General features: G+C 37.7%; 1 protein-coding gene across 5 annotated transcripts in view; it reads left to right on the forward strand.

The window, feature by feature from the left end:
- BRD1 (bromodomain containing 1) overlaps positions 1–22190 on the forward strand; it is a 118615-nt gene that overhangs the window by 48200 nt on the left and 48225 nt on the right. For 4 of the 5 annotated variants that reach the window (XM_067564375.1, XM_067564374.1, XM_067564377.1 and 1 more), the window contains 5 exons: positions 7496–7627; positions 9252–9380; positions 10324–10636; positions 11695–11955; positions 14949–15437. In XM_067564375.1, coding sequence (XP_067420476.1) covers positions 7496–7627; positions 9252–9380; positions 10324–10636; positions 11695–11955; positions 14949–15437 — 1324 coding nt within the window. The remainder of the gene's footprint in view (positions 1–7495; positions 7628–9251; positions 9381–10323; positions 10637–11694; positions 11956–14948; positions 15438–22190) is intronic. The other variant, XM_067564376.1, reaches the window with a different exon arrangement.

Raw genomic sequence — 22190 nt, forward strand, 5'->3', positions numbered from 1 at the left:
CACTTGCAACCGCTCCCAGCGTGGTATTGTCTGCCAACTTTATAAGTGTACTCTCTCTGCCATGAAAACTTCTGATCAGTCCTCACCCAGTATGCTGGCTGAGCACTTTGCCCCAGTGTGCAGATTCTGAAGCTCCAAGCATGGTTCTTCAAAGATTCTCTGGAATAGAGAGATTCTTTTTGTCAGAGGGGCAACATTTTTTATTAAATAATAGAAAATAATCTACAAGAAATACTTACCTCCAGAAAAGGAAATATTAGCTTTGGTGTAACAGTCATCACATTTAGCTGACATTCTCTCCTCTTTCCAGGGTATTGGGTTACCTATTGGAACTGAAAACATCAGGTCTTTCTGTGAATTCCAATAGGGTTCACTTAGCAGCAGTAACAGTTTTTCACACATCCATAGGGGGGCTTTCACTCTTAGCTCACCCAACTGTGGCAATCAAAAGTTATATTGACTTAAAATCATGGAATTTAACACAAAAATTACATCCCATTGGAGGCCTTGGGTTTTTTTTTTTTAATAGCCTTCTGATATTTTAAACTCTGGGGAAGCTATTTACCCCTAATTTGTATTTGATCATCTCAGGTTCAAAATTAATTCTTAAATACATACACAAAAAAGCAGGTTTCCCTGTTCCTTACTTGATGGGATCTCTGTTACCCTTGCCGAGTTGGTGATATGCATTGAGCTGCCATTATAGTTCTCCCTCCTTTCCTAAAGAGACATCTTTCTCATAATACAGGAACAAGGGAACATTTAAAGGCAGCAAATTAAAAACTAATAAAAGGAGAAAATATTTCTTTACACATCATAATCAACTCATGGAAATTGTTTCTAAAAATATTGAGGTCAAGAGTTTAGCAGGATCCAGAAAAGGATTAATGTTTATGTAAAAAACGAGACCATTCACAGTTACATTTGGTGGAAAAAAATGCTTGTATTTTTTTCCTAAGGAAAAGCAAGAGCTCACATTTCAGGGCAAAAACCTGATGTGAGTTAGCAAGAACCTATCCTTATTCCATAATGGACCACAGATTTATTGTATTTTACTCTCAACATATATGGTATTAGCCTCTGTGTGAGGGAATAATTGAGTTCTGTTCTGGTATGGCAATTCCTGTGTTTTCATGAGCCAGGGGGCCTCAAGGTTGCTGAGTTGAAGACTTTTTAGTCTGGTTATGCAATTTAATTACTACATGATTAGGTCCCATCCCCCTTGCAGATTTAAAATACAGGTATGCTGTAAAAAGCTCTTTGATTCATTGATTTTTGCAGTGTAGCTGTGTCTTAATGCTCTTCCCGGTGTCTGATATATCAGTGTCTGTAGGCAACTTTTAGTTACTAATAAAATATAGAAATACAAGAAGAGCAGTTTTCCACAAATACTGTCTCTGTGGAATTGACTGCTGAATCTACCTCTTGTAACAGAATTTTCCTTTATATTAAAAATATTTTTTTCTAATATTTACGGGCTTGTGGCTGCAAAGGTAACTTTTAAAATGTAAACTGTGCTATCTGCAAACAGCCTGAAGCATACTAAGAAGTGTGAAATATTCTGATTCATGTCATTGCAATAATTTCAAAATCTAATTAGACAATTTAAATATCACCATTAATTATGTCATTGGTGATCATTTTAGCAGAAAAATCCAGATAATGAGTTTATTCACAGCTGTTGGATGCAGAGGTAGAGATTTGTGGGTGGTTATTGGATCTCTTGGACAGCTGACTGTTGTCTGGAGTTATTGGCTAGTGGAACTAGTATTTCAGGCCCCTCTGCACTTCAGAAGCCACCTCCACCCTAGCCAGAAGGAAAAGGAGAAAAGTCTCCTTCCCAGCACCAAACTCCCAACTATCTCTTGAATATAAACCCTAAAATGTCTCCCACACCTTTCCAGTGTGCCAAAAACCCAGCTGCCTCTTAACTAGCTGCCTGAATCTCCAGCTTTCTGCCAGCGTATTTTGCAGTGCAATTTATGCTGGCAAAACTAACTGTTTTGCCACCATAGAAATTTGATGGCAGAGTAAAATCACATTGGAGGCTTGGTTTTAATTTTAAATTACATACAGTAATTTGAGACAGAGTACTAAATGTATTGTTCATTTCTGCACCCAATACATTTAAACTGTTTTTGAATTCCCTAGAAGACCCCACAAAAATGTCAACATGCTGCAGAAATCAGGGGACCCTGCTGCAGAACTTTAGTCCAATGTGGCAAAGAGTATATAAAGCCCATATTAATAGCAGGAAATCAGCAAAAAATGCAAATCTTTATAAATTTCTAATCAAAAGTAGAATAAGTGATGTAATTTAGTTCAGTTCATTGCAAAATATGCACATGATACGGCTGAGAGCTTAGATGCAAAAATAAAGAAATTTAAATCTTTGCTTCATAGGAGAAATAGGTTGGACAGATGCTTTTGATGTTGAAACAAATGCAATTACATCAATTTAGAAAATCAAAGCACAGGTTGCTGATGCCTAAGACTGTGTTGCTCAGTTGAGGCACATTCAAGTGTTCAGTCTGGCAATTGTTTACTAGAAATGGCACTGGTAAATTAATTTTCATGTTTGTATTCTAGGCGAAGTTGTTAATGACATCTATATTTGAAATTCCCTGACACTTGATTGTGAGCCCCTGTTTTCAGTTTCATACAGTCCTGCTACTTTAATTGTTTGAGCTTAAATTTTCCGTGCACACTGTCTGCTTCCAGTTATTTTTTAGAACTGGAGTGATTGAATCTTTTTAAGTCCAGTGATCCGTTGATGGGAGATGAGTGTGTGTGTGAGAGAGAGAGAATACCTGCTGGTTCCTAGAGAAATAGTTATGATGATTTAAGTTCTGTGTGTGGACCAGAACTCAGCAAAAGCAGTTCAGTCATTTCTGAGAATGAAGTTAAGGAAAAATAGATACATTTTCTACTTTAAAAAATGTTTTCCAACTGTTTTTTGAAGACTTCTTGTGCTTCCAAGGTTTGGATTTGGAACTTCACAAAGGGATGGTCCTGGAGCGAGAGAGAGCTGTCTTTTGTTTTCCCAGTGAAAAATCTGACCACATTTGGCCATGTTGCAAGCCTCTGAAAATCACCAGTTGCAAGTTTATAGACTCAAGGAGCGTAATCTGATTATCTTGATAAAGAGAAGGTTAAAGTGTGACTTGACTATAGTGTGTAAGTACCTACATGAGAACAAATATTTAATAATGGGCTCTTCAGTCTATCAGAGACAGGTATAACATTATCTAATAGCTTGAAGTTGAAGTGAGACAAATTCAGACTGGAAATAAGGTGTGAATTTTTAACAGTGCGCGTAATCAACCATTGGAAAGGGTCATGGTAGATTCTCCATCACAGGCAATTTAATTCAGATTTGATGTCTTTCTAAAAGTTGTGCTCTAGTAATTATGTTGGGGAAGTTTTATGGCCTGTGTTGTACAGGAGGTCAGACTAGATGATCACAGTGGTCTCTTCTGTCCTTGCAATCTAGGAAACTTTATTATAGAGCATAACCTTATAATGTTGTCTTAAGACAGGCAAGTATGACTTCCTCCATTTTACCAATGGGGGGGGGGGGGCGTAATTGAGGATCTGCACAAGGTCATGTCTGACTGAGCCGGGAATAGAACTCAGGGGTCATATTCTGTTAGGTCTCACAGGAAGCACAACAGAGAAGGTGTAACTCAGTGAGGGCAAAGGTTGCCTTAAGCTACCTGTGTGTTCCTCCAAGAATCTGGGCTGCATTGGGTACCTGTGTGGCCTCTACCATAAGTTAGATCAGCCCTGAAAGAGGCTTTCATTCACTTATGGTGACATTGCCCATTTTTCCTTTCCCTAGCATGCCGCTCGCTACATGAAGGTCTGAGATGAGGGACAGCCTAGGGCTGTTGTGCTATCCCTGCACTGAGAGAATTCCCATAAGGGTACGCTGTTTCCTTTATATGCCACTTATGCAACATAAATGGACCATAGCAGGGACCAGAATCAGTCCCCAGCTCTATATGTAGTAGACCCAAGTCTCCTGCACGCATTCCAAAAGTGCTGCAACTGTGTGCTTGGCTATGCTTTCTGTAACCACAAAACAACACTTGCCTTTAGAGCAAAATTTACGTGTTGGTGTGAAATCAGAGATTCAAAGGACAAAAGCCTCTTTGCCACATACTTCATTTCTCCTTAAGAAGTATAAATGGATCTCTCAACCAGTATGAGATCCCAGAGAGCTAGGTAAAAAATCCATGGGATTCATAAAGGTTTAAATCCTTGTGATTAATTTCCTGAAGGCAAACTCAGTCATCCAGTATTAGACCCACTATCCCTTTCTGGACAGTAATATTACTTTTTGGCCTTTGTTAACACCCTTCAAGACCATGAGTATAAATCAAATTTCTAAAAATCTGTTAAAATGATTTTTATGTTGGTCATGATTTTGACTCAACAGCTTGGGGAATTAGAAGCTTTTGCAGAAAATGGAATAATTGGCATTTAGTGAGAATAATATGATTCAGAGAAATATCACATCCTTTTTTCCTAATTTTTTCTTTTATTTCATGTCAGCCAGGACATCTTTCTGTTTTTGCTACAGGAAAGAGAGTGGGGGGAGGTGAGAAGAACTCTCTGGACATCCACAGGATGTTGACAGAGAGAGAACCAAGAAATTATGCATGTGAGAACTTTTTTGTTAGAAGGCACTAAAATGATACCTGAAAGGCATCTCAAATTGCCCTAGTCCTCTCTGGGGATATAAGTAAACACATATTTAAGAAGCCTATGCATCTTAGAACCTTCTTCCTGTCTACCTGCCATGAGGCCACTTTGTGTTTAAAGATAAGGTTTCCCTCTGCATTAAGAGAAGGGGCCTCTGCAACAATTAAACAAGGCAGTTATCTATTTCTGTGTCTTTTGCAAGCACTCAAGATTTATTTGCGAATCAGATGATGGACCTTTTGGGAACACTGAGTGCTAGTGCAGATGCAACTAGTGGAGAGTGCCTTTTTTTTAAGAATTTAGAAATAAAAATTCTTTCTTGTTAGTGGGTCTCCTACCTGACCATCAAAATTCCTTTTGGGATAAAAAGGGTTGCTCAAAATTCTTAGGCTCAACAGTTAAAAGTTGGTGCCATTTTTTCCTTTCTACTTATATTTCAAGATTTAATATTTTAAATGAAATGGAAAATACTAACTGTAGGTATATCAGCAGGAAAAAGGACACTAACGGTTGCTGACTCTGATTCCGTTTTGCCTGTCTTTGCAATTTGAAGAGAGGAACAAACCATTGTTTCCAGTTGATATATGAGAATTCTTAACTTTAGCAGAGAAGTCAGAGAGATTTACATGTCTTGAAATAGTAATTGTAAGCATTTGGATAAATTATGTTTTAGCATAACTTCTGTAAACAACAAATTATTGTGCAGTGATATAATTGCGGATCCATTGGCTCTTGCCACCTCCTTTTTGTCTTCAAGTGACATCAACTTAAAAATGACACTAAAGCCTGAAAGTCCACTGAAGTCTACTGTTGCAACAAAGAACCTATAGTAATATTACTAAAATTGAAAGATTAGAGATTTTTTTTTCTGTTTGTTCATTTGACAATTTTTGTGTTGAGCTATTTTCATGGTTCCCCCAAGCATTTTCTTTAGCTTGTTTATATATATATATAAAAATAAAAAATGGGTCTTTCAGATTTTATGACTCCCTGATTTTATTGTTTTTATTATTTGTATTCTGAAAGCACCTAAAGTGTCCAACTTTGTTTGTAGCCCCATTGTACTAGACACTGCTAATCATAGACTAGAAGACCATTCCAGAGACGCTGACAAAATTTTGGATTTTCTCCAAAATACCTTTGTGAAATCTGATTTTCTGTACCTTGAATACCTCTGTAAGCAGATCATTTTAATGCCTGATTAAGGGCTAATTTCAGGATATTTTTACTTCCTAATTAACAGGTGACTTCCCTTTCCTTTTTGAATACCCTGAATAATCTCTTCTTTTCTGTTACTATTTCTTTCATACAGCATTGTCAATTTTTCCTTCATATATATTGAAATCTAGATAAATGCTTCATGTGTAACACAATTCGTCTTTCTAGGGACACTTAGAAAGGAGATCTATGTTCAGGTCTTCATAAAGCCTACCAATTTGTTTAATCTGGTTTAATTGTCCTTGTTATCTATTTGAACTGATATTTGCTACACTGCCTTAGCATATATTTTGTTCATTGATCTTCTGTTGAAATTATCCTTTTGCCTCCTGTAGTTTCAGGGTTCTAATCCATTGCATCTGTAGTCAGAATTGCTTCCTAACTTCATTGGTCTTCCAAGTTTCCCTCCCTTATTACCCACTACTAGAGAGAGTATGGGAGGGTTGCTTTTTGTTTCTAGTTCCTCAAAGTCACAGCATTCCTGGTGCCCAGTCAGCACTACTCCTTAGTTTACTAAAAGGGATTAGTTGAGAGTGACCAGAACTGCTTCTTTTACCACGGCTGCTTCTTGCAGTGCTTCCAATTCCTGCTGGTCCAGGAGTTTTGGATCCAGATTCATATCCTGTTTGGTATCTCATTATACTACCAGCCACAACTTTTTTTTCTAAAGTATATTCAGTTTTGTCTTAAAAGTAATATGAGCCCATGTGGGGCCACCCTTCCCCCAACACTCTCCTGGACCCACAGCTATGCAGGGGAGACTCTGGGAGCACTAGGACCCAGGTGGTGCCTTCCTTGCCCCCCATGGCGCCTTAAGGGAAAAAACTACAGAGAGGAGCCAGACAGAGACTCCAAACTGTTAGGGACAGAAGCGGCCAAAGTAGGGACTCTTGGTTCCTTTGGACATTGGAAGAACTTTCTACAGTTTTGACTGGACTTTCTCTGTTCTGTTGCTGATTGGCTGTTTGCTTCAACCCTCCCACTCAGTCTCCTCTGCACCTGTTTTGCACCACACCTCTCCTCCCCTGCCCTGTCTTCCTTACCCTGCCTTTCCTTTCCTTCCCTTTTCTTTCCATTTAGCTTATCCCCTCCTAACCAACTCCTCCTGCCAAAATCATAGAACTAAAATGTTTGTTGTCAGCACATTGTTCACTCTGCCCAGTCTGCTTTGTCTGTTTAGACTGTAAGCTCTTCGGGGCAGGGATTACCTACTACTCTTTGTACAGTGATAGCACAGTGTAGCCCTATACGTGGTTGGTCCTTAAGCACTATCATAAACTTTATTTATTTTATTAATAATAAGAATAATACATTAATTAATTGTGTGAAACTGAAAGTAGTCCAATGTTACTCCTGGGTCAGGAATTTAGAAATAATAAGAAAATATTCTAGCGTGGGGAGGAGGGGAGCGGGTTTCATACCATGCTGGGACTAGCTTGCATAATTATTTTTAATCAATATTTATATCGCCAAAAACAGAGAAAGCTTTGCTGTTTTAAAAAATAAGTAAAAAATAATTGGCACTTTCTATTATACTCTAACTTTAAAAAATGTGGTTATTTTCTCTCAGAGAGAAGATGATGAAGAAATGCAAGCCCTAAAGGAGAAGTTAAAGTACTGGCAAAGGTTGCGCCATGATCTTGAGAGAGCCCGTTTGTTGATTGAACTTATACGTAAACGTGAAAAATTAAAGAGAGAACAGGTAAATGGATAACTTCAATTTGATAAAACTTGTTGAAGGGAAGAGAAAGTTGCTGGTGGATTTCTTTTTTACAGTAAAAAGTCTACTGTCTTTGTCTCATTGATTCTAAACAATAAACAACAAAACCATACATAGCATAAAGAATTTAGACTAATTTTAGGCCATTATGTTTGGGTTTCAAAGGCAGTCTGTTACTAAATGAGGAAAAATAGCACCTTTCTACTAATCAGATCTTGGGTAGAGTGTGTGTTGCATTTGTTCACTTTTGTGTCAAAAATAACTGGTATTTTGCAGTGAGAGTGAGGACCGGTCGGTTACACCTGTACAAACATAAATAAAGGCAGTGGCTTTGCCATAGTGTAAAGGAGTGCATAATTTGGCCTGCAAAATCTTTATAACTGGTGGTGCTAGGTGAGAAGGAAAGAGCTCATCATGACTCTGAGAGCCAAAACTGAGTTTGCAGTGCTGGCACTTACAAAAACACAACTTAGTTGTAAATGGGGCACGTGTTCTGGAATTCCTCAGACATTAAACATTAAAACCCCAGGATGATATTTTTCCAAAGTTACTTTTCAGAATATAATTGCACTTTCATTACAAGTTAATATAATCAACTCATCAGGTAATAAAGTCTTGACTACATACTGAAGTTTAAAGCCTTAATATATTCAAAGATGATAAAGTCCTATAAATCTACTTATCAATCAATTGATATGAAAAAGAAATATTTCATATCAAAAGTAACACTGATATATTAAAGATACTGATTTCAACAATTGTTGCTTTTAATGTTGAATACTAGAAGAATGTTCTTAAAATATCCTGAAACCACTTTTTATAGAGGATTGTGTAAAACTTACTTTACAGTTATTAAAATAAATACATGATCATCCCTACATGAGGATCAAACATTTGAAGTAATTAATGATTTTGACCTTACAAACAACTTTTACTTTTTCCGGAAGTTTAAGTAGAACAGACCTCAGGTTTTAAATTATATAATATTTTCATTTGTGGATATTGGTGCTATAAACTCATTTGATATACCTTACAAGTGGCACCATGATTGAGCTTTGCACTGGCTTAAAAAATGTATTTTTCTTTTTATTGGTTGTTCTTTTTTTTTTTTTTTTTTTTTTTTGTATTTTTGGTCTTGTCCTGTAAAGCATCTTTTTTGTAGCTTGTTTTCTGTAAAATTGAAAAATAGTTTTCAAAAAAATGACTAAATTTAATCTACACGAGCATTATAGCCACACTCAGATTGAAAGCACATTTAGATAACTGATAAAATAAATCCCTACTTGGATGTGAAGCTGCAAATTCACTTGAATTTATAGCACACACTTTTGAGAGAGCATGGTAACTCTTCACCTTCAAAACTGTTAAATTTAAATGCAGGCAAACTAACGCTGACTGACATTACTGAAAGTAACATTATATTTTGGAGACATTATGCCTGAAATTTGGCTTGCTTCAACAACTCAGCCAAAGGATAAATACTAGCAATTACTGAAAATGATGCACCTATACATCAGTTTGTACCTACATAGCAAAATAATTTATAGTCATGTCTTTTACTTGAAAATAACTTAGTATTTGGTGTGTTTTATATTTTATTATTCAGATCAAGGTTGAGCAGGTTGCAATGGAGCTCCAGCTGACTCCATTCACTGTACTGTTGCGATCAGTTCTGGACCAGCTGCAGGAAAAGGATTCTGCTCGAATATTTGCTCAGCCAGTAAACCTTAAGGAGGTGCCTTTTCAATTAATCTTCTCATCATGGTTCATAGCAAGTTAATATAGCTGAATTTAATTTTTTTTATTCAGTTGTACTGCAGGACTAGAAACATTTGATGTAAATTTATTTTACAATATGCATATTTGAAAAATAAGTTCAAATTAAATTTTTATTTTTAGCAACAAGATGGCATTGTTCCCCAGTAGAAGCAGACTGGGAACATGAAAATAATTCAATGAGAACCTGTGGCTTGGTTTTCTGTTCTTAAAATAAACAGATCTGTAGTATTTAAACATAGACATTTTATATAGGAAGACATTTAAAACTCATTTTGTAGTCTAAAATTTAATTTGTTTAAATGTGGTAAACATGTCATGATCATGTTACCTTTCCAACCTCCTTCATCAAGTATCTTCATTTTTATTTCTGTTTTTCAAATAATCCTAGAAAATATGTCTTAAATTATTTTGGAGATGGAAGATCAATATTTCCCAAAGGAAAACTAAGTTCATATACCACATTTTCATACAATGAAAATACTACTATTTAATCCCTCAACAACTACAAAAATATAATGTTTGATATTCATTAATAGTGTTAAGTTTTATTGTCAGTCAAAAGGTTCATAATCCACTTTTAGAAGTCCACTAAGTGGTCTGAACAGACTACCCATATGCAAATACTTGGCAGTAAGAATTCTAATGCCTTGACCCTACTACAGAAATTTATGCCTATGCTAAACTTTACTTTGTGGGATCTCATAATGTGAAAAGTTAACCGTGCGTATAAAACTTTGCTGGATCAGGGCTGAAGATTAGAAACTGTATACCCTAGTTTCTTAATTTCACAAAATATACTTAAAATCTCAAAAATCTAGATTATTTCATCTCAATACAATTATTTTATTATTAAACCTGCCTCAAGTTTACATATCTTCTGTTTTTATATTTATTTGTAGGTTCCAGATTATTTGGATCATATTAAACATCCCATGGATTTATCTACTATGAGAAAACGGTTAGATTCCCAAGGCTATAAAAACCTCAATGAGTTTGAAGAAGATTTTAATCTTATTATAGATAACTGTATGAAATACAATGCAAAGGATACAATATTCTATAGAGCTGCAGTGCGATTAAGAGATCAAGGAGGTGTTGTTCTGAGACAAGCTAAGCGAGATGCTGAGGGGATTGGTTATAATAATGAAACTGGAATGCATTTACCTGAACAGCCTAAACTTGAGTTGCCCCCGCCTTTCTCCTGGGAAGATGGTAAGAAACTTTTTAAATTACTGTAATGATTAATTTTCAGTAAATATAAACAAAGCGTTAGCTGCATTTTTAAAGTTTAGTCTTTTAATGGTATATTTTTTTACTGCATTCAGACTATGTAGTCCTTACACATCTTCAAGTCATATCCATTTAGTTTATTGCGAAAAATAAGGGTTTTTTTAAAACTATTTTTAGCACTGTAGACACATCATACATTTGAAAGATTAAACTGCATTCTCTGTTCTGCCCTATCCATAATCAAGAAAAAACTTTTCAGTTGAATTCTGATTCCATAACATTTAGGCCCTAATTTAACAAGGTTCTTAACTTGTGCTTAACTTTAATGCATGAGTCCTCCCATTGAAATATACAAAGCACTTATGTTTGTGCATGTTTGAGTAGTTCAATGAGACTGTTCATATGCTTAAATGTCAGTACATGCTTAACCTTCCTGAATCAGGGGTTTGTTGTTAGTGATATTTTTATGTAGTGGTGGTGTTACATGAAACAGGATGCAAACAAGCTTGATATTCAGGTTGATCTTGTAGTAGTAGCAATCCAGAAAAGTCTTATTTTGACTTATACGCTTGAGGAAAAAGGTAAATGTAAGTCAAGGAAAGAATGAAGATATAATGACCACTATAATTTCACTTTTATGATCATAATCACACCCTAGAGTTTAAAAAAATAATGATTTTTGCTCCTCAAAGGGAGGGATTAATAGTATTTGGTAGAGCTATGGGTCAAGCATCACTTTGCATCCTTTTCATCAATGCACCTGATCTACAGAGTCCCTGCTATTCTAGTTCTGGATCTCTGAAGCAAAAAATGCTAATCATGAAGAGTTGTAACAAATAGCATGGCAAGAATTTGCACTGGCACCTTCTTATTAGTGACAGTGAAACTATAAAACTTGTTTCAACTGGTGATCTAAGTTGGATTTTATTTTTATTTTTTTAATTCCAAAACATGAAACTTACACAATATTTTTTGTCCTAGTAGTTTAAAAAAAAAATCACATTAACAGATGTCTTAAATTACACATGTTTTGACTTCAGTGGATAGGTTACTGAATCCAGCTAACAGAGTGCATATGTCCTTGGAAGAACAGCTGAGAGAGTTGTTAGAAAAACTTGATCTCACCTGTGCAATGAAATCCAGTGGGTCAAGGAGCAAACGAGCAAAGCTGTTAAAGAAAGAAATCAGCATTATTCGCAACAAACTAAGTCAACAACACAACCAACCTCCCCAAATAGAATCAGGTATTGGAAGTTTTGAAGAGGAAAGTGCAGCATTAGAACAAGAAGGTGAAGAAGAAGGTAAGATTTTCATTGGTGTTTACATTTTGAACACTTTCAATTAAATATCCTAAATTTGTCATGTGAATTACCACAGTAGAAAATATATTCTATTATTATCTGATTTTAGGACTGGTTTGATAGGCTGCAAATAAACTATACTTGACATACCTTTGTTACCTTTAGTATGAGTAAAATCTGTTGTCTGGTAAATTTCCCCTTGCTGCTGCAAGAAATACATATTTTTAAAGGGTTGCAACAAGTGGTAGCAGAATTAAATTTTTTTTTTAAATTGTTGCTTTATACTGAAATTATGGGTCTTAGTATTTTTGAAAATTGTGTTATTCCTACTTAAATTACTGCACATAGATAAAAAACCCTAACTTTAGGCACTCAGTGCTAAAAATTTTGGCCATTAAACAAATCCTTCTCTACTGTTCAGCCTTCTGCCTCCTGCACCTTAGACCAGTAGTTGTTTAGTTTATTGTTGGTGGAATTTGCCAGAAATAAAGTATAAGGATACAGAATATGATAACAATAGGAAAGAAGGGTGAGGGATGGAAAATTACCATAATCAGAATAAGACGTGTTTACATAGATTAGCTATTGTGTAATTTGAGGCTTGCAAGTAGTTTGAAAGCTGGTATTTAAAAAAACAAACAAAAAAAAGATATGCTTAATTGCACATTTGATTCTCTCAGCTTGATAAAGATGTTTTTCAAAATATATAACCTGCTGCAATGTGGAGGAGGCATAGTGTTAGACAAATGTAACTACAACTGGCCTTCTCACCTAGTTCTGTGATTTTCTTAGTACCCTTAGAATAACTATTAAATTATTTTAATCAAATCTGATTCCTTAATTTATCTCCCTACTCTTGTTAAAACTGAAGACATTTATTTCTGAACATTCTTACTGACAGCTAATTAAAAAAACAGGGTGATGCACATACATTTGAATCTTAAAATAGTAAAAAGGCGTGTGTAAAAATAAAATGCATAGTGATCAGACGTACTTATTACATGTAGCTGGGGAAAAAAGTATTTTTAAAAAAAGGTTAACATACTTATTCTGAATAGATCTAATATGTCCAAAATACAGTTAAAAATTCACATAACTTTCAGGATTGTAAGTAGCTTAAAATTAAACTCTGAAATAGAAGTGGGTTAAAAAAGAATTCGAAACATATTGCAAAACAGATATAAGAGATGTAGGCAAGTAAATCCTGATAGTTGTTTAAAAAAACAAACAAACAGAAACACAACAGGCATTGACCAAGGAAGAGAAATTTTTACATCGTTAAGTCTTTCGAAGTGCTGTGGATTATCCAACATGTTTATAATTCTATTTTGGATTTCTTACCTCACAAAAAGATCTGCATAATGGGAGTTACAATATTTGCAGAATACCTCAGTAAAATTACAGCTTTGTATTATGTGGGTAAATTCTCCCTTTTGCTAATTGTTTCCATTGGCATTTAGATATTGGGTGGATGTTTCTCATATATTACATTTTTCTTACAAATAATTGGGATACATAGAGAGGAACAATCTAAAACATTCTTATCCAGTCTGTGCTTAAAAAGAAAGTATACATTTATTTTTTAAGATACCATTTGTATAGAATTCTCATTTTGGGGTCTTGTCCTAAGTAAATTCACAAGAGAAGCACCAGATTCTGCCTCTTCAGGATTTGGATGCAACTGATATTTTAACATTTTAGATGTTTCCTTACTAATTTGTAGATTGTGAACTCCTCAGAGCAAAGGCAGTCTTTATTGATTGTATAGAAAGCACTTACCACAGAGTGGGCACTGCTGTAAATAAACAATTAATGATAATTCATTAGTTTGTCAAGTCAATAGAATTCCAGACTTTCCAGTGGTTTATGTGCACTATATATATATAAATGTAAATCTGCATGGGATTAGTGAAATATGCTTGATCCTTTTGTATTCTACACCTACTGTTATTTTTGTGGTGCAACAAGTTACAAAAGTTATGTCACAAAATATCATTTGATTGCATAAATGTTTCACCTGTGAAGATTATAGCCTTTTCATTTAGTGTAGCAATATACCTGTCTCAACATGGGGGTGTAGGAAAGATGAATAATTTTTATACTTACCTCTTGAAAACTGAGTTGGGTAATTTTTTGCTAGTTTTGTTGAATACTTTAGAGCAGAATTTTTTCTTCTGTTAAAGAGCATTTTCTAGTGCTAGTTTTATCTAAATACCCATAATGTGTGTCTTGCCATTCTCCACCATGAAATTGAAAGAAAAACAAAACAAAAGTCAGATTTGACAGTTGGGGTTGGATAGGGGGAAAATAAAAATTGGTAGAGGGGTGGTTTTTCTGATTTCTCCTGTAATGTCTGCAAAGATGTCTTTGCCAAGCATTTGTCAGTAACTATACTTTTTTAGATTTTAAAACTGGTAACCATAACTGTAAAGCAGCTTTGCAGAATTTATCAATTTGTAAATCTGGTAACAGTTTATAGCTCACTCTTACAGTTGATTCTGATAGGTTAAGCTACAAATGCAATTTAAAAAAATGCTTATCTGCTTTAAAAATGCTTTTCTTATTTAAATTAACTTAAACAGGTAAGATGATATTTAAATTAGGCAAATGTATTCAGCCTTTTTACGTTAATGATGAAATACTTGCATTACCAAATACAAATCATCTGCTTCTCCACCTTTCTGTAAAAAGTTCTCGTACCTGTTTTTAGATTTACTTATGAAACTAATATCATCGCATGTAAGGTAAAATACCTACCCAGGTTTAAATCTTTAACACTAAATGTAAACACCTAATTTGTTACAATCCCAGTATAAAACTAGGCACTACTAATTAGGATAGGTTGTTGCTAGCCAAACGTTTATGTATTTAAAATGTTATGATTTGTTTCCAAACAACAATTATTTGATGAGCTGCACATTTATAGTGAGTTTTATAATAGATTTTATAACTACCAGTTTTCAAAAATCACACTTTATTTATAATTTTTTCAGGAGATAAATCTCCCCCTAAACTTGAACCATCAGATGCATTACCTCTTCCTTCAAACTTGGAGACTAATTCAGAACCACCAACCCTCAAACCAGTAGAACTCAATCCAGAGCAGAGTAAACTTTACAAAAGAGTAAAATTTGATAATGAATTATATAGCACTTCCATTCAGAAAGAAATAAATGGACACACTCCAGAACACTTACTTGACAGTAATCTCAATGAGTCGACTGTTTCTGCTGTAGCTGAGTCATCAACTGATGTAAACAGACGTACATCCATTCTCTTCTGCAAATCAAAAAGTATAAGCCCCCCAAAGTCTGCAAAGAACACTGAAACCCAGCCAACTTCTCCACAGCTAGGGACCAAAACCTTTTTGTCTGTAGTCCTTCCAAGGTTGGAGACTCTTCTGCAGCCACGGAAAAGATCAAGAAGTGCATGTGGAGATTCTGAGGTTGATGATGAGTCCCCTGTAAAGCGCTTGGATACAGGTAAATATTACAAAACTTACATATTGATGGGCAGGAATTTTGGAAGATAATGCGGATGATAAAACAGACAGATTTTAATGTATATTTACTTTAAGGAATTCTTTAATTCTTTGTTATTTCAACACTGCACCATTTTTCCTCACAGTTGAACTGAGTGCAGTTATGGTTTAGGAAAATTATTGGTTTGTTGCTGACAGCCCTTTATTATTGGACTTCTAAGGAGCCATGCTTGTTTCTCAAATTTTTATTGCTGTAGCACAGACCTATCTCTCAAAAAAAACAAAAAAAACCCAACAATTTTTGTTATGCTTGCTTCCTGTTATCTTTCCCTTGCATCCATTAGGTGACACAAACAACTCATTTCCTATGAAAAGACCACTGGTGAATCTATATTATATTTCTTTTATAGGATATAAACATGAATCCTCCTATCAGTGCCCTCAGTGTATTGTATCTGACTTCTTATTTTGTATTTGTCACCTGCCTCTTTATTTTGTATAATTTTTCCATCTAACACCATCCCATGAAGCAAAAATTACATAAGTTTAGAATGTGTGTGTGATACGTAAGTATACAGCGTATTGTATCTGGGGTGTTTAAAATAATAGTGTTGGGTTTTTTTAGAAATTTTCTGTTTTTAAACTAAGATTTCTAAAAAATAAAGTCATGCGTCAGAAAACTTGATGTCAAATATTTGAGCTAAAGAATCTAACTGTAAGATTACCATGGCTAGATGTCATCTAGACTAGTTTTATTCAGAAATTATTGTGAGGAACTTATTCCATCCTGTGAGGTGCAGTTATGTAAGTTAGTTATTCTTCCTGATGGTGGTTTTCTCAGCTATATTTGTAGTAGACCTTTTGGGTAGAACAGTGTACGAGAGAGGGAAGGCTAAAGTAAGAAACTAATAATATATACTTTCCTTATGTTGCTCTTTAAAAATTCTTTTTTTACATATCCTGTCCCATTTGTCATGTTGATATCTTTGTTTGAAACATGTATGCATGATGTTAGTTCTGACGCTACTTAAACTAAATGGGAGCTGAATAAAAAATTTGTGCTGTGAAAGTATAATTTTAAAAGGTTCTGTTTACTGTTAAACCAGCTGGAGCAGGTTCCATTGCCAGAAAATGTATGTTGAGGAAATTACAAATAAAAATCGGTACAATTTTTAAAGGAATTTTTTTCTGTACAAATGTTTTTTCAGACATACTTGGGAACAACACTGATACCTAATTTGTTATACTAAGGAAGGAATTAACCTGAATAATATGAGACTAGATTGTTTTGAATTCAGAGAATGGATTAATCTGCAGTAAATGTCTACAGAGCTTCTATCGCTAAATGTTTACTTTCATCCATTGTTAATACAAGTTTATAATATAAAATATGTATATCATATAGCATTGCTATATATTCTAGATACAGAATGTACAGATTTGTATAGACCCACTTATGAAATTAATCCAGACATTTTAAATTACATTTATAAAGGTTTATAGTATAGATTGATTTAAAAAAAAATCAAGAAACAACAAACTGCGGTTTTTAGTTCTAACATTAACAAGTAAATGTTATCAGTTACATTTTATGTAACAGTTGAAAAACAAAGATTGTCTGAAATGCTAATTATTGTAAAATTGAGTTGTGACTTCCTGCTTAGATGCAAGGATTAACATCTTGGCTCCATTGGAAGCAATGGCAAAACTTTTACTGACTTCAGTGAGGCCAGGATTTCATCCCAGATATTTTGAGTTGCATTTTTTTTGTTACACTGTTTTTTGTGTCTTTATTTAGTCTGCTTGTGATTGAGACAGTTTGATGCTTTATTTTCAGTATCTTGAAGGAATTAAGTAAATTGACTGGGGATAACAGCTTTTACTTGCACTCTATTTCATAGTTCAGAAGTTTTAGCTATATTACTCTAACCCAGAGGTCCCCAAACTGTAGGGTACGCACCCTAGTGGGCACAGAGCAACATTCAGGGGGGCGTATTGGGACCTAGGCCAGCTCCGCTCTGCACCTATCTCCTCTGCAGCCCCGGCTGCAGCCCCGAGCCTCGCTTCCGGCTGTGGCCCAGCTCCCAGCTGCAGCCCTGTGCATACCTGGCCCCTGGCCCCACGACTTCAGCTCCAGCCCCCATTCCTGCCCCAGCTGTGGATCAGGCCCCTGTCCTGGCCCCTGACCATGGCTCTGGCCCGGCGTCTGGCCCTGGCTACTATTTGCGGCTCCTGGGGAGACGGGGGGGACACGGACCATGTAAGAGGGGGTCATGACTTCAAAAATTTGGGAACCACTGCTCTAACCACATGGTTAAAAGAAAACCCTGTAGGTGAACAGAAATGTTTTCTTTAAAATAAAATTCAATTTAATAGAATTGTGCATTTTAAATCTATTCATATTTTTGTTGCTTTATCTCAAAATACATATTTAAGATACATGTTTATTTTTTATTTAGTTAATTTAGAGGAAATGTATAAGTAGGCTTAGGTTCATGTAAGTCTAGACTTGAGTTAGTCAGCAAGTTTTCCACTTAATCTTGAACATTGCTCAGGGGCTCAGTCATATAGTTGTTAAACACACACAACTTCTATGGATTTAGCTATCTACTAAATTGATGAGTTATTGATTTCATAACTGCTACTGAAATAGCTCCTTGTTTTCCATTTTGTGCTTATTTTACAAAGTTTCTCAACCTGTGGCACGTACGCGAGACACAGGCAGGGGGTATGCGGCGAAAAATCCAGTGAAGGGAGGTGAGTGGCAGTCGCCAACTTCTGGGGAAGCCAGGTTGCAGCCACCTGCTTCCCGACCAGCCCCAGCTGCGAGGTAGACGCAGTCGCCCCAGTCCTGAGAAGCTGAGTGGCAACCGCCGGCTTTTTGGGATGCCTGGCGACAGCCGGAGGCTTGGGCAGCAGCCACTGACTTTTTGGGAAGCCGGGCGGCAGCCACCCAGTCCTGCCAGGTCCCAGCTCCCAGGTGGGAGCCCAGTGGCAGCCTCCTGCGCCTTGCAAGCTGGGCTCACAGCTGGCTGGCTGCCACCTGCACCCTGGTTCTGAGTTGAGAGACAGCCTCCCATGCCCCAGTTTGAAGACGGGCAGCAGCTGCCTGCACACATTGCCAGTTCCCAGCCTGTGCGGAAGCCTCCTCTGCCCCAGCTTGCAGCAGGTGGCAGTCACCCACCTCCCGGGCTGGCAATCAGACGGCAGCTAACTGCAACTTGCCCAGGGGGCAGCTCCCCTCCTTGGCTCAAAGCCCGGTGGCCAGAAAGCCAAGCAAAGAGCCCAGCGGCTTGCCCAGTCCTGGAGCCGGGATCTACCAGCATGCTTACTTGTGAATTTCACTATTCTAGTTGAGCAGTTAAATTGACAACTATGACAGCTCCGGATTTTACCAGTATAAAAATGTTAAGAGGGGCCCACAAGTGTGTTTTGTCCCAGGCCTGCACACCCCTAGGGACGTCCATGGGGAGCGCTGCTATCCACTCTGGTGGGCTGCTAGTGCCTGCTCACACCTCACAAGTTCCCACCTGCATGAGGGGAGAACACCACATGACCCCACCATCAGGCCATAGTGATTGGCTGGCATTGATCTTTGCTCCTATATGGAGGAAGGGGAGAAGGAAGGAGGGGAGAAACAGCAGGGGGTTTTGTGATCTGCCAAAGCCACATAGCAGAACTCAGAACTCTCTTGCTTTACGAGAAATACAGTTGTCCAGCAGTAAAAGAGAAAAAGATTGTATTTCTCAGAGTGGAAAATTGAGTGTTGGGGTACTTATTAAAATTTTCAGAAGTTAGGGGATACTTGCTACTTAAAAGGTTGAGAAACCCTGCTCTAGAACAAAGTGTTTCTATCCTGAATTGCTGTCTTTTACTGACAGAGTTCTTCATTAAAGTTTTCCATACCTGTCTACCTCTTTAATACTAACTCGGCTAAGTGATCAGTTTGTTGGAATTTGCTACTGCTGTGGGCCATGATCTTTTAGGAAGGGCCACTTGCACTGGTCATTCCTTTATATCTTTGCAAAATCCAGAAACAGTTGAAATTGTTTTTCTTTGCAGGTTCAGAGTCTTAAACTAGTACAGAGCCTTTAGATGTTAGTGTTCAATTAAAATAAAATGAAATTTGAAATACAGAAAATGCAAGAGTATTTCTGTTTTCAGATATTTTACTAAATTATTATTTCATACTGATAGTCAGAGTGTTTGTGTTCCAAAGACTTTGTTGTTTTTTTGTTTTTTTTTTTAACTCAGATGTACCTTTTGAAAATCGTTCAGTCATAGACAAATTCTACTAAAAGGCACTTTTCTGTGATAGCATTCTTCTCTTAGTACATATCCACATTCATAGCAATTGGAAGATAAATCAGCATAATCATTTTTCATTAGTATGAGTGTTAAATGTAATCTGTACATTTTATTTATATATATGTGTGTGTGTGTGTGTGTATATATATATATATATTTATACATATATTATGTACATAATACAATTGTATTATGGTACTCGAATGAGCCATTTAAAAAAAACATCATATTTTCTGTACTATATATCAAATATTAAGGGCTATAGGATCTGGAAGGAAAGTTAAGTGATTGTTCCTGGGTTTTTTGCTGTCAGCATCTAGTCTCCCCCACTCCTCTCTTATTTAAGTCTGTGCACTGCAAACTCTTGTTCTTCTTGGAGTGCTTGCTCTCATATCCATTCCCAATTAGGTGTGTGTGTGCGCCACATGCACTGGTGCCAGAAATTTTTCCCCTAGTGGTATTCATAGGCCAGTCCTAGTGTCCCCTGCAGTGACACGTGAATGCTCCAGTATATAGGAGTCAATTCCTACCATTTGTGATGGTGCTGGAACACTCTTGCCACAGCAGGCTTCCCCATCTAGTGATTTTCTCCGTTTATCTCAGTGTATGTAGTTCAGTTTGTTGTAGTTAAGTGTTTGTTAGGAAGTTGCACTTCGATCCAGCGATGGGGCATGATCCGGTCTCCAGGTTTCAAACCCTGTGCTTCATGTAAGCAGCCTATGCAGAAAGCCACCCACACCAGAGCTGTCTGAAGTGTTTGGGAGAGATTCACGAGCAGAAAAAATGCAATATTTGCAAGAATTTAGGCCCCTCACCAAGAAAGAACGAGACATTAGACTCTGGGCGCTTTAATGGAATCGGCATTTAGATTGGCATCAGAGCTGAGCCAGTCGGACATGGCATCGAGCACATCTGCTTTGGTGCAGAGTGCGCCCCTCCACACTCCCCACCAGTACCGTCATCTTCCCAGCACCGATTGCCATGTCTGGTGCCTAACAAGAAGCAGAAGAAGGCACATGCCAAGCTAGGGCAATCGCCACTGCCAAGAAGGACTAAGATGGGCACAGGAGACATGGTGAGACCCGCGTTGGGCTGCCAGTTCCCATTGACCCACGAGGTGCCCTTTCCCATCCAGGTCTCCAGCCCAACACTGGCCCCACTGCGACTCTGGGGCATGACAAGGGCCCTTGGCACCTGTTGGTGCCCACATCGCCTGAGGCTTTCCAGGAGATAAAGGACCTTTTGGCTATCCCGGTGCCACCAACACCCTGAGAAGGGAGGTTTATTCCACAGTCCAAACTCAGCCTGCAGCAAGCCCAGATGGGTAGATATGGTTATAACATCTGGCAGTTGTTAAAAAAGTTCTCCAACTCCTTGCCGCAGGCCTCCAAACAGGAATTTGAGGCCATCCTGGAAGAAGGTCAAGCGGTAGTAAGGGCCTTTCCCCAGGCTACCTCAGATGCAGCCGACTCTGCGGCTAGAACCATGGTGTCTATGGTGTCGATGAAGATGGCATTGTGGCTCCAGTCATCAGGTCTCTCGTTGGAGATCCAACAGTTCATCCAGGACCTCCGTTTCGATAGGTCAGCCCTGTTTGTGGACCAGACAGACTCTAGTCTGCATGGGATGAAAGATTCTAGGGCTACACTGCGTTCTGTGGGGATTAACACCCTGCCATCCACTAGGCAGCACTTCACACTTCAGCAACCACAGGGATTCGGGAGCCAACGGAGAGCAGATCCTTATAGAAGGAAGATCAAGGGATATAAGACGTCAAGGCCAGTCGCCGGCTTTGGCCACCTGAGCAGGTCCCAGCTGCTACCACCTTGGGGGCCAACAGAACTATTGAAGGTGCACCGGAGGGTGACCTACCAGTCATTTCAAAGGATTCAGTTTCCCCCCCTCTTTTCCTGCCGCCTTATTCTGTTTCTCCCGGCTTGGGCTACTATAATATTGGACCGTTGGATTCTAAATACAATAGCGGTCGGGTACACCCTTCAGTTCACCTCGCTTCCAGCTTCCCACCCACCTTCCCTGTCCCTCTTCAGGGACCTCTCTCACAAGCAACTCCTCACCCAGGAGGTATAAGCGCTTCTGAGGGTGGGCGCTGTGGAAAAGGTTCCTCAAGAGCTGGAAGGAAGAGGGTTTTATTCCTGCTACTTTCTGATCCCAAAGGCAAAAGGAGGGTCTGAGACCCATTCTGGACCTGCAAGGCCTCAACAGGTATCTCAAGAAATTGAAGTTCCGCATGGTGTCTCTAGCCTCCATCATCCTCTCTCTGGATCCAGACAACTGGTACGCCACTCTCAATTTGAAGGATGCCTGTTTCCATATCTCTGTCTTCTCAGGCCACAGAAGGTTCCTATGCTTCGTAGTTGGAAGGCAGCACTATCAGTTCACTGTGTTCTCCTTTGGCCTATCAACAGCACCACACGTGTTCACCAAG

The sequence above is a fragment of the Emydura macquarii genome, unplaced genomic scaffold, assembly GCF_026122565.2.
Source record: "Emydura macquarii macquarii isolate MOO-44397 ecotype Brisbane River unplaced genomic scaffold, CSIRO-AGI_Emac_v2 contig_2636, whole genome shotgun sequence".
NCBI lineage: Eukaryota > Metazoa > Chordata > Testudines > Chelidae > Emydura > Emydura macquarii.